This window comes from Ricinus communis, chromosome 10 (assembly GCF_019578655.1).
Source record: "Ricinus communis isolate WT05 ecotype wild-type chromosome 10, ASM1957865v1, whole genome shotgun sequence".
NCBI classification, from domain to species: Eukaryota; Viridiplantae; Streptophyta; class Magnoliopsida; order Malpighiales; family Euphorbiaceae; genus Ricinus; species Ricinus communis.
Genome location: NC_063265.1, coordinates 20093590 through 20106858, shown reverse-complemented (window position 1 = coordinate 20106858; position 13269 = coordinate 20093590). Strand labels below are relative to the sequence as shown.

Below are 13269 nucleotides of genomic sequence, written 5' to 3'. Positions count from 1 at the left end.
CGGAAGCGGGGATCGTCATCAGCGCGTCGTTGTGAGTCCGATGGTATGTTCGGATCGTCGATCGGACTCCGGCGGCTGGAGGCGTGTCAACAGAGCGACCGAGCGTCTCGGTAATTTTCTTTAGCCCGTTATTTTTTAGAAATTCTTGGTTTAATTGTGTCTATTGGATTATATTGTGTATTTGATGATTTTGTGAGTCAAAAATAATTGTCTGTCAGTTTGCCTGCCTCGTATTTTGTGCTGTGTGGCGGAGTCGGAAAATAGTGAAGTTTGGGGACCCGACTCCTATTGTTTAAATTGTTGGTTATTTGAAGTATTTTTCTGGCAGGTCCTGGACCCGTTTTTACGGGGGGTAATGTTCGTGTTGTAGGGGAGGTTCTGCCGAATTTTCGGTAGTTCCCGAGTCGAGATTCTTAGACAGTCAGTCCTAGGAGTCTAGACCTAGGATTAATGATCGATTGTTTCATCGTTTTGATAAATTATTTTCCGTGATAAGATGATCTGTCTGTTCGGCTCGCTCCTACCGAGGCACCGGAGCAGAGCTAGGAGGTCGCCAATCGTGTGAGTTAAAGTCATTTAATCATTGCACTATTGCTAAGTCTGATTTAATATGCTATTTGAAAGTTTATGCATAATATGGTTATTAGTATCGCGACGTAAATGATTTCACTTGATTATTAATATTTGAAATAATATAAATATTATTATTAGTGTGTTATAATAAGATAAACGTTATTATTTTTCCCTCACAAAGTGCACGTTGTTTTACCTTAAATCTTTAATCTTTATTTCGATATGCGTTGGTTGAGTTCATCAGATAATGATATTTATTATATGTGGTGATTGCGATTTGGGAAATGTGGCTTGTAGAACATACTTTGATGGGTTACATCGAATGGCGTCTTGCACCCGTAGTAATGATCATGGACATAAGGTTATTATGGATTTGTTTGCCCTGATCGAGCATTGCTCTCTGGGCTGAGTTCAGTTGATTGCCGGAGTTAAGGTCCCTGATCGAGCGATGCTCTCTGGGCGCCGGCTTATTTGGAATTCAAGTGTTCAGGCTGGAGGTAAGGACCCTGATCGAGCTTGCTCTCTGGGCGCCAGACCTGTTGGATTAAGAGAGCCGAAAGGCTACTAGAATTTGGGGTTTAGGGTTCTACCGAGCCACTCGTCCCGTAAAAGTAAATATATATTTTTATTTATTTATTTATTATGGTATTTGATTATAATGTGATTTGTATTTACGTGCATGGTTGATATTTTGATTCGAATGATTAATATTTTATGTGAAGGAAATAGTAGGGTATGATTATAGTATGGTTTGATATACTGATTTGAATAATCTATGTTTTTCTGAGAAGAAGCAATAGTCTCTAGATTATTTGATTTTAACTCACTCAGTCTCATTTTTTACTCGCTTTTCGGATTCGTGATCGTTAGTTCTCCGCGACTCTTATTCAAAGTAACTCGACTCCTTTATCATCGGGTGATGTATTTGATTTGGTATGTAAATTGGTAAATCTTAGATTCTCCATGAGTAGTAATAGTAAATGTATCGGTTGTAATTTTCGAGCTTCGGTCTCGCCTAGTTTTTCCGGCATCAAGTATTTATGTAGAATGTGGCTATTAAGATAATTTATGGTTTTAATAATATTAATTTGAGATGAGATTTGTTTAAATCAGTGAGTGTCAGGCTTACTACGGGTTTCGGTGACCTTAAGCCTACCCATTTCCTAGTGCCGGTCACGGGCCCACGAGTGGGGTCGTGACATATATGATCTATTCATTGTGGTAGATCGATTTTCTAACAATCTTAGAAAGAGACAAGAAAAGGGCTAGCCAATTGTTGGTTTTCCGATGATTTGATGGTCATATTATGAGATGTTGTGGATCATATTCTACCACTAATATTTACTGATTGTGAAAAATTAAAACAAAAATGAAACGAAAAACAAACACTAAACAGTCGAACATTCAGCAGCTATCTAGTGAGCTTAACTAGAGATATGAGCAATGAAAGAATCCATCTCCATCCGACTAACTCCACCTTCACCCATTGATCGCTGGACGGAACCCCCCAATTCTGCTACTCTCTTTCTCACCGCATCTCCTTCATCTGATGCCATTAACTTCTTCACACAAGTTTCGATCATCTTTGATGTTACAATCTCATCTCTGCAAGTCCAGTCTTTGACATAAATACCAATCTTGAGGAATTCAGTTATTAAGACAGCGTTTCTCGGTTGATCTGAATGCATTGGCCAAGCTGCAATTGGCACTCCCATTGTAATACTTTCCATACAAGAATTCCACCCACAGTGACTCATAAACCCTCCGGTTGCTGGATGGCCCAAAATCTCCAATTGAGGTACCCAATCTCTCGCTATCAGTCCCATGCCACTTAGTGAATCTTCATACCCTGTTGGTAACTCAACTCTTTGTCCATGCTCTCCATTGAAAACATCTCCTTTATCCGCATCTCTGAGAACCCAAATGAACTTTTGCTGGCTTTGCTTCAACCCGGTAGCTAGCTGCTTGATTTGTTCGTTATTCATGGTTGTTGTAGTCCCAAAGGAGACGTAAATAACTGAGTTTCTTGCTTGTTTGTCTAGCCAGTCCAAGCAAGAATGTCTTTGATCTGAATCTGTTCTCTCCGTAATACTTACAGGATTGAAAGGACCTAAAGCCCAGTGCGTTTTCTTTTCCTTAACCGTTGTTTCTTTGTGTTGTTTTTCTAACAAGTCCATGTAAGAACCTTCTATCAATCTGCATGTATTGTAAACATATCCTGAACAGAAATCCTGATGCTTATACTGAGAGTAAATGAAACTCAGGAACTCACTAGTAAAACACCCTTCAAGAGAGGGAACATCTTTCGGGATCAAACCATTTGGCCTAATATGTTTCCCCATTCTTTCCCAGTGAAACAAGAAAATAGTAAAAGCAGATACACTATGGAAAGTGTACGATTCTGCGTTGGATATGTAACGAACTTCTTGAATTACAGACCCCATTAAAGAATCATGAATGACAACAACCTTTCTTGCTTTGCTAGCAAGTGAACGTAGAAGCAAGGACACAGGATCTCGAAGATTAGATGAGGCGAGGAAAGCAGGTTGCAAATGAGAAGGAAACTTGTTCTTGGCATTTGGATTTGGAAGAGGGCAAGCAAAAGGAGGGATTTCAAAGTCATGAAAATGGATTCTAGAGAAGACCTGTGTGTCCCACCCGTGATCCCGAAGCTTCACCTGGCGATTGTGGGTGGCGGCTCCGACGAAGTGGACGGGAATGTTGTAGGAGAGGATGAGTCTTGAGAGCTGGAGAAGCTGGTTAAGGTGACCTTGTGCAGGGAGAGGTACCATCACAACAATAACTCGTGTTGGTTTCAAGGCAGTTTGGACATTAAGATGGAGTGTTTTTTGGCATTGGTGGGTAGCCATATACAATTACTGTGGTGGTTGAAATGGGTTTAAGAAATAGGTTTATTTATGGGTTTTATTCTATTCTATAATGTTTGAGACAAGAGGTATTTGCTGTTTGTGTTGGGGGGACCATTTTATGCAGAGAAGTGGGACAATATATCATGTGAAAACATAAATAGGACTATTATCTGAATATGAAAATATACATAATAGATTAGAAATCTTATAATTGTAAGTTATATAAATAGGAAAAATATCCTGATACCCTATAGAAAATTAGTCTCTATATATAAGAATAGACAGTCTACAATATGATTAGCTAATTATCATTAAATTTTGAATGATTAAATGCATATTTATATCTCTAAATTTTACAATTCTAATTTAATGCATTTTAGTATATAATTAATTTTAATTTTAATTTTTTATATTATTTTAATACTTTTTAATATGTATATTCATTCAACACATCTATATATATATATTATTAAAAATTTAAATTCAAATACAAATGACTTATAAATATAAATATGAAGTAACAAATGACATATATTTAATGCTTATCGAAAGATAATAAACTTTCACAAAATCAATAAATGTCAAGTTTCAACTTTTACAAATAATAACATCAATAATTTCTTTTATATTTTATTTTCTTTTAAAGTAAATACAAAATAAACAAGGAGAGAAGCTTAGGTAAGGAATTGGTTGTACTACGTGAGTACAATATAAGAACTCCTGTAATTTTCTGTTTATCTCTTAGCTTTTCCACCATTTTCCCTTGCTTTTGTAACATGATCATTTCTCTTAGCTGGTCACCGGCATAGATTATTATTAATTGTCAAAAATATTTAATTATTTTATATACACTCTTTCAATATGATAATATTATTATATATTTTATAAATTAATAAATAATTAGATTTTTAAAAATAATATATAAAATTATAAAATCTTCCATTTTCTGAACAAGGTAGGCCTATTTAGAAAATATTTGAAAGACAGTCGTACATCTATGCATCAAGTCTCAAGCATAAAAGAAAAATTGTAAATACAGTTGGATCTAACGGCAGATACAGTTTTGGTTTAACTAACTTCTTTTAATTATTTTCTGTATAGAGCCTAAAGTATTACACCCAAATATTTTCTTTTAATTTATATAATCAACACATAATTAATATATTAATAAAATAAAATTAAAAGTATCATACTTTTTGATATTTTATCTTTAATTTTTAAAAATATTTATATTAAATTATTTAAATTTCATCATAGTCATATATATAGTAATATAGTAATTTATTAATTTCTTATAAAATTAAAAATATATATAAAATTATGCATAATTAAAATTAAAGTAGATTGATAACTATACTTCATATAAAATTATAATAAAATAAAATAAAATTAGTAATTACTGATTAATTTTAAAATATTCTAATCAGCATGCTTTTATATGTATTATAGATAGTTGGATGTCTAATTTATACATTAAAGGGAGCATCAAGTACATATACTATTGATATTAAATGAAAAACACTTATGATGGATATCACTCTCTATTAATTAGATTAAATACACCAAACTTTCTTTTCTTTTCCTTTTTCTAGTAAATTTATTGTGATAAATTCATCATTACAAAATGTTATAGAAAATGTCCTAGTCTTGCATGGTATTTTCTACATTGATGTTTCTTTTGGAGCCATATTGAAACAAAATACGCCCACTTTTTTAGGAAAATAAAATAAAATAAGGGCTTTGTTGCATAAACTTATCAGTTATATATAAAGTTGTAATAAAACCAACTATTAATCTAATCATCAATAATTTTAGGGGTAATTATTCTACATTCCTGTATTTTTTTGTATTAAATTATTTAACCTTTAACATTTAAGAATTATATTTTCTTTTTTCTATTTTATAAATTTATATTAAAGATTCTTCCTATTAGAATTTTTATTAAATAATTATTAATTAAATTTGATTTTATACTATATTGCCTTTTAATTTTTGATGTAACATATAACTTGCCCTTATATTTTATTTATTGCATGCAATCACAAAATTAAATTGATAAAAAGAACATACTTTAATCCTCAAAGTTTTTATCAAAGTAAAATTAATAAAAGAATAATATATTTTATTCTTACAATTTAAAATTAAATTATATGAGATTTTTCTAATATCTTAATAAATATAAGTACTTTCAAAATGCTTAATTTTACTAAAATTTAATGATGCTATAAATTAGACTAAATAAAGAATATTAGTTAATTATCTTGTATAAATACTAAATTTAATTTTTTCTAAAATTAGAATTTTACTTTAAATTGATTTTAAAATAAATTTAAAAAAATCTAATACTTAATAATAGATTTAATAATAAAATTTAAATTTTTATTAATTTAATCTTTTGATTGTCTTGACTTTGAATAAAAGAGATAATAGTTAATCTTATTAAAATATAATGAATTTCTAGTATAATGAATAAACTATAAAGAATTATTTATATTTACACCAAAATCAAAATGGCAAATACTATAAAACCAAACATGGTTAATAATTTATTTAACAGAAATTTTACATAATAAATTTTTATTTTAAAATTATAAAATAAAAAGATAAAAAATATAATTTTTTAATATTAAAAACTAACTAATATAATATAAAAAATGTAAAACGCAAATAGTAATTTTTTTCATTATTTTATGTCGTAGTAGAACTAATGCAGATAGAGAGACGGGGGCGAAGTCACTTATGTTTAAGGGGGACAATTTTGTCTTTGTATTTTTAACAATAAATTTGCTTGCATTTTAAGACTGCTACCTGACCAAATAGTTTAGCTGCTTTTTTTTTTGTGTGTGTTTCACTTCAAAGTATATCTTTCTTAACAAAGAAAGGAAAAGAAGAAAGAAGAAAGACATAAAAAAAGAAAAGAAATGATAAGACAGGAATAAGCTTGGGATTGTGGATTATTATTATTATTACCCTAAAGAGAAGGGAAGTCGACACGCCGAAGACCCATCAATCTGCGGAAACGTCCGTACACTGCCCCACCTGCCCATCTATCTCCGCAAGGCAAAACGATCCGCCCACTTATGAAAGGAAACACTGTCAGCCCTGCCGACCTCTTGAAAAAAACACGTGCCAATTTATCAATTTAGAAAGTTTTTCATCTAAATTTGGTAATATATACTACAATAATATTAAATGAATAATATGTGAGTATTTATATTTTTACTATTGAATAATTAATATATATTTATTATTTAAAATTAATTAAATATAATATTATATTTAATATAATATAAATAGAAATAACATGTGTGAATTAAAAAAAAAATTGAAATAACATTATCTAATAATCATTCTCTCCCAACTCTCAAAATTCTAATAAGCATGTCTGATGGTGATCAACTTGATGGCCGACTCCGTCTCATCTTTAATGGTTTAACATTATCTAAATAGTTTTCTTTTCCTTTTTTTCTTTTCTTGTCAGAAGAAAACAAAAATATTATCTAAATAGTTTCTAAGCAAAATCTTCCATGCAAAAGGATCAACTGGTGGGTCTTTCATATATTTGGATTATGACACTATTATATCTCAGAAATATAGATCTTTTTATTTATTATATATCGTAAATTAATAAATAAATAATATATTTTATTAATTTTAAATTATTAAATATATTTAATAATATTTATATATAAAATATAAATATTTTTTTAATTTATTATGATATATATATTCAATATATTAAATAATTAAAAAATTGCGTTAAATTTCTAGTTCCAATAACAAGAGTTAAACTTAAATCCTTAGAAAAAGAAAACGATAGGTATTAACGGGCTGAAAAGAAAAGAGCAGTAAAAGAGAAAAGGGAATGTTCCATCAAATATCATGTCAAAGATGACAAGGCAAACATGGAAAGTGAAGGAAGGAAGTCGGCCAGAAAAGTAGGAAGGAAAAACTAAAGATGAGAGGTGAAAGTGGAGGTTTTGTCATAAAGTTGCAATTCCAGGGTAGACACACATGGCCCTGCATCCGTATGCCATTTGGAACTATTAAAACCTTTATCCAAAGGAAATCTGCAAATCTCAAACTTATAAATGCACCATCAGTTTTTACGTAAAGCGGTAAATTTATATAATTTTAAGGAGTTATTAGAGCAAATAAAAATAAATTTATATTTTTTTAAATTAATATCCTAAAATTTATAAAATAAATAATACACTAATAAAATAAATATATAAATGAGATGATTTAAGAAAAATATATAATAAAACGGTATTTAATCTAACCAATGACTTACTAATTTTTTTTTATTTTAACACTAAATATGGATTTAATGAATACAATGGTGATGTTTTTTTTTCTTTTAATTACTCAAATTAATTATGCAACTGAAATTTTTTATATCAATATAGATAAAAATGGTATTTCTAATACATTCAATCTACATATTTTTATAATAGTACTAAATTAATATGATAGTTAAATAATAATAACAACTGAAATAAAGATGATAAAATATCATTTCATACAAAGTAAATAGACTAAATTAAATACTAAGAAAAAAAATATAAATAACAATAGAAGGAGAATTCACGTATCTTTATTACATTATATATAAAAGATATTTTATTAAAATCTTAAATTACAATAAATAACTATACATAATATAGACATATTAGTATCATCACTCTTTATATATATTTCTTTTAGGTTGCGTATGGAACGAATTAAACTTTTACGGTTAGAAAGAATTCGGCTTCAATAACAATATCAACAAAAAGAGAAGAACAGTAAAAAATGTAAAATTTATACTTTCTTGACCACGTTGAAAAGTCCTTAATTTATTATGAATAATATTATCCAAACAACAAAAATCAATTAGCTAATAGCTTATAACAAAAAACTTTAATTATGGTTGATAGAATCGGCAACTACTGATTCTTAAGACTTGTTTGATTTGGTTGATTAATGTAGCTGGTAACTGATAAATTGAATCGTTTGATAAGATTTTATTAGTTGTTGTTGTTAGTGTGTTAGAGAACTACTATATATATATATATATAAATTTTTGTTACACTATTTTTAATAATACAAATTAAGAAAGAGATAGCTTTATTAAAAATGTTAATTAATTTAATTTAACTCAATTGCATCTATTACTAAAAATATTTATAATAGTTAATTCAAGAATAGAGATTAAAATATAGTTATGAGTTATAAAAAAATTTCTAATTTCAAATACTATAACTACAAATATCATAAATTGTTAACTTTTAAGTACAATTTCAAAATAATAATTCGGTATCATGAATTATAAAAAAATAATCATATGAGATCAATTTCAAATAAGTTATCATTAATAATTTTGAATAAGAATAACGTTGTCCAAATAAATAAATAAATAAAATAAAATCAACAATCAACTGTTAAGAAAAAACTCTAAAATATCAGTGGATAAGAAAATACTCTAAAGTAGAGCCGATAAAATCAATTGTTAATCAGAATTAAATTAGCTATCAGTTGCTGATTGTTAAATCTTACTTAATAGGTATGATATAGTTATTAAGTAAAAAAAAGCTACGAGTTGCATAAATTCTTCAAATCAGACACTCTCTGAGTCTTACCAAATAGATTTAATATAGTAGTCGAGTAAGAATGATTCTTTTTAAAAAGAAATTATCATATTACAACTTATCTCCAATTATACCACTAATCATTCTAATATATCATAGATGTACGATATCATATAAATATATAAATATTGATATTATTTTAATTTTAATAATTTATTAATATAATTAAATACTAAATTAATCAATTATATACAATACTTAATTATTTATAATTAAATAAATTACTTTTATTTATTAAAACTTATTTATTTATTTTTAAAATTTAATTAGTTAACAACTATAATATCCAACTATAAAATTTTAACTCGCATAAATAATTAAAAATTATATTATAAATTCATTAACAATCTATATCAGTAGAACATATAAAATAAAATAATATTAATTAATAACCTACTATTGCTGATCTAATAGTTATTCTTGCTTGGAGTTATGTATACTCCCAGGGGACACCGGTAAATCAAGTTTATGTACAAATAAGAATACTTTCTAATATCAAAGAGCATCAAATTAGAAATTTCCATATATATAAATATAGCAAAATCGTTATTGATATTGTGAGGATTGCGCGTCCACTCTATCTTGCCGTGTGGCGCAGACCCGGCTTGAGGCCTATGTCTATTACTCCAAGAAGTTGGAGGGCCTAAAAAAAAAGGGGGCTCATATTATATTATATTAATTTATTAAATAGTAATTATTATTGATTATCTACTTAGTCGCATTAGCACATATCCATTTCTTAGGATAATCTCTACTTTTTAGGATAAAAAATCAGTTTTAATATTCTAAATTTTTTTTCTATATATTTAAATTTAAAAAGTAATAAATCAAATTTATATTCATCTTTTATTTCATTAATTCTTTTTTTTTTCTTTTCTCTCATAATCTTTGTCTTCTACTGTAAAGTGCTTTCATAAAATTACAAAATTCATCAAATCAATATCTATAAGATTGATTTGGGGAACAGGTAACATATTTTAGTATCATTGTTTATATTTTTTCTCCATAATCATTTATTTTTTATATATAATTCATGAGATTAAAAAAAAAAAGTATTTGAATACCAACCGTAAAAAATGATCTTCTCTCTTCCTTTTTCTTTTTTAATTATTTGTTCTTATTTTTCTATTATAAGTTCATTTATTATTTTGTTATTTTAAATTTTTTTCATAATTTATGAAATTTAATACCACATGTTGTTTTCTCCACAGTCATTTATTCTTATAAACACGTTTTAGATTTGTCAATAGATGAAAATTATAAACACTTTTTTATAATTTATTATATTCGAAAAAATTACCAAATGGAGAAAAATATGATAAAAAATAGCTAGTGTATTTAAAACAATTAGATAGAGTATTTTGTTATTGTTGTAAATTATTTAGTTTAAACTCAAATACAATTCAATTAGTAAATGAAGGGTGTAAAGATTGAAAAGGTCTTAGTGCCAATCTTAAAAGTCATGAGAGAAGTAATGAACATGAATACTTTAATTGATGTTGAGAAGAGATTGCATAAAAATAAAACCATTGATAAACATTTACAAGAGAAAATAAATAATCTACTATTAAGAATTATTCCTATTGTAAAAAATCTTTCAAAAAATAATTTGGCATTTCATGGTACAAATGAGAAGATTTATCAAAAGAAAAATGGAAGTATTTTGAGTTTAATTAAGATGATTGTTGAATTTGATATAAATGATGTTAGAGGACAAAGATATGATAATGGTTCTAATGCTATTACATTATTGGAAGCAGCCCAACACATATACTCATTATTTTCTTCTTTTAGAAAAAAATATTGCAAGATTATGTTTCTATTTTAACACTTAAGCCATTATCAGATACATGTTGGAAAAGTTGTATCTAAAATATTAAAGCAATAAAACTTCAAACTCCACAAATGAAAGATGTTTTATATCAATTAGCAGAAACTAGTGAAGATCTTAAAACAAAAAGTGAAGCTATTTCTTTAGCAATATATGAAATTAAAAATTTTGAATTTTTATTAGGCATGATTATTTGGTATGATATGTTATTTGTTATTAATTCGGTTAGTAAATATTTACAACTAAAGAATATGGAGATTATTGTTGCAATAAATTAGTTGAAAGGTCTTTCTTCTTTTTTTCAAAAACTATAGAGAAAATGGTTTCACATTTTCAATGATTGTTGCTAAAGAGCAAATAAATATAGAACCGTAAAAAATGTATAATAAAAAGAAAAAATAATTTTATGAAAATAAAAGTGAAGAATAAAATTGTCAGCAAGAGAATATTTTAGAATAAAATATTTCACATATTTAATTTAATTGACCATGTTATTTCCTCAATTGAAAATAGTTTTAAACAATTTAAAATATGTGAAAATAGTTTTGATTAATGTATCTAAGTTAAATTGCTTGATGATGAAAATTTGAAGAAAAGTTGTTTAAATTTAGAAAAATTTCTAAAACATAACATGCTTTCATATATTGATGATTTAGATTTAATTTCAGAATTAAAAATTTTAAAAGAAATTATAAATAGAAAAATAAAACCACCATTGAGGTACTTAATTTTATAAAAAAGATAAATTCTTTTCCTAAATTCATGGATAGTTTATAGAATATTATTAACCATTCTCTTCACAGTAGCTTCAGCGAAAAAAAAATTTAAAAATTAAAACTAATAATTAGCTAAGTAATTCAACCATGTTACAAGAAATATTAAGTAATTTAGCTATATCATCAATTGAAATTTAGCTATATCATCAATTGAAAAATACTTACTTTCTAAACTTAAATACAAAAAATTAATTAGTGATTTTACATCTCAAAAGGCAAGAAAAACAAGTTTTAGAAGATCTTTGTAATATATTTATATTGTAGAGGTTCCAAAATTTAGAAATTGTGTACAACCCATAAAAAACTCAAAAATTTATAAGTTTGCATCTTAAAAATATTGGAATTGGAGCATCTGAATGCTAGTTATCAAAATACTTATAAGAAGTTTGAGTGTGAGTTTAGAAATATTTGAATTTGATTTTATACTTATAAAAAAATATTAATACTAAAATCTGAAGTGAAGTTTGATTAATGGATATAGGCAAGCGGTTAACAAAACCACTATGAAATATCTTATAGCAATGAGGAAGGGCAGTGCTTCGATTGTATACAAAAAAATATTTTAATTAAAAAAATTTATTTTGAAAAACTTGAATATTAAAAATAATAATAATAATAACAAAAGCAATTAATTAAAATAAATAAGCATATATAAATATCTAAAGCATTCAAACAAACAAGCAAACAATCAACAAATATAAAAATATGGGGAAGAGATATTTGAATATTAAATTTACAGTGGTTTGGCTAACTCCTTACATATATCTCCTTCTCAAATTTTACTTAATATTTTCACCATTAATAATCTTTTTATGAGTACAATATCAAAACAAAATATTTTCAAACTCATACTTGTTTTAATAACTAACACAAATCCAAATGTTTTCTTATGACTAACTCCCAAATCTCTAAATCTAACTATATTCAAGGTATAAATTTAAATTCTTTCAAGTATTTTATAGCTCACACACAATTTTTATATTAGGGTCAACTAAAGAAAAAAGAAACTAACTCATTCTTGCAAGTATAACTCAATACTAAAAGGTAAAGTAAACTCATAAACCCTCACATAAAAATACTTTAATCTTACAAATGAAGAACAAAAGAATTTAATGATGATTTGATTGCTCGAAAATATTTGAAAATATTTTTCACTAATATATAAATATTGGAGAGCTCAAGAATATTTGAATTTCATGTTACAAGTAAGTATTTATATCCTCAAATAAGAGTTAGTTGTTATTCCCTTTAAAAGATTATAGTTTAAAGGGTATAAGGGCATGAAGAAACTTTCATAGGTATGAAGGATGCAACAGCTATATTTTTTTCCACTCTAATAGCTTTAAAAATTGATTTCTTAAGTGTACGTGGCAGTAATAAATTCTTCACAACGTGAATCGCTTGCGCATTAAATATAAATCATAAATGCTTATGCCGATATTTTGCTCTTTTTCACAAGAACAATGACCACTTAAAAATTCAAAACTTTGAGCTATATAGCTCCAAATGATGAATCCTTTTTTTTTTTTAAAGAAACTTTGATCAATCTATTGTAATTTTATAATTTGAGAAAACTCAAAATAATCCAT

At 26.8% G+C, this 13269-nt stretch overlaps 1 protein-coding gene across 1 annotated transcript; it reads right to left on the bottom strand.

The window, feature by feature from the left end:
* Positions 1–1880: 1880 nt before the first annotated feature.
* Positions 1881–3616, bottom strand: LOC8271807 (zeatin O-glucosyltransferase-like). The gene has a single exon (XM_015727195.3). The coding sequence runs from the start codon at positions 3441–3443 to the stop codon at positions 1998–2000; it is 1446 nt and encodes a 481-aa protein (XP_015582681.2). The 5' UTR covers positions 3444–3616; the 3' UTR covers positions 1881–1997.
* Between the last annotated feature and the right edge of the window lie 9653 nt (positions 3617–13269).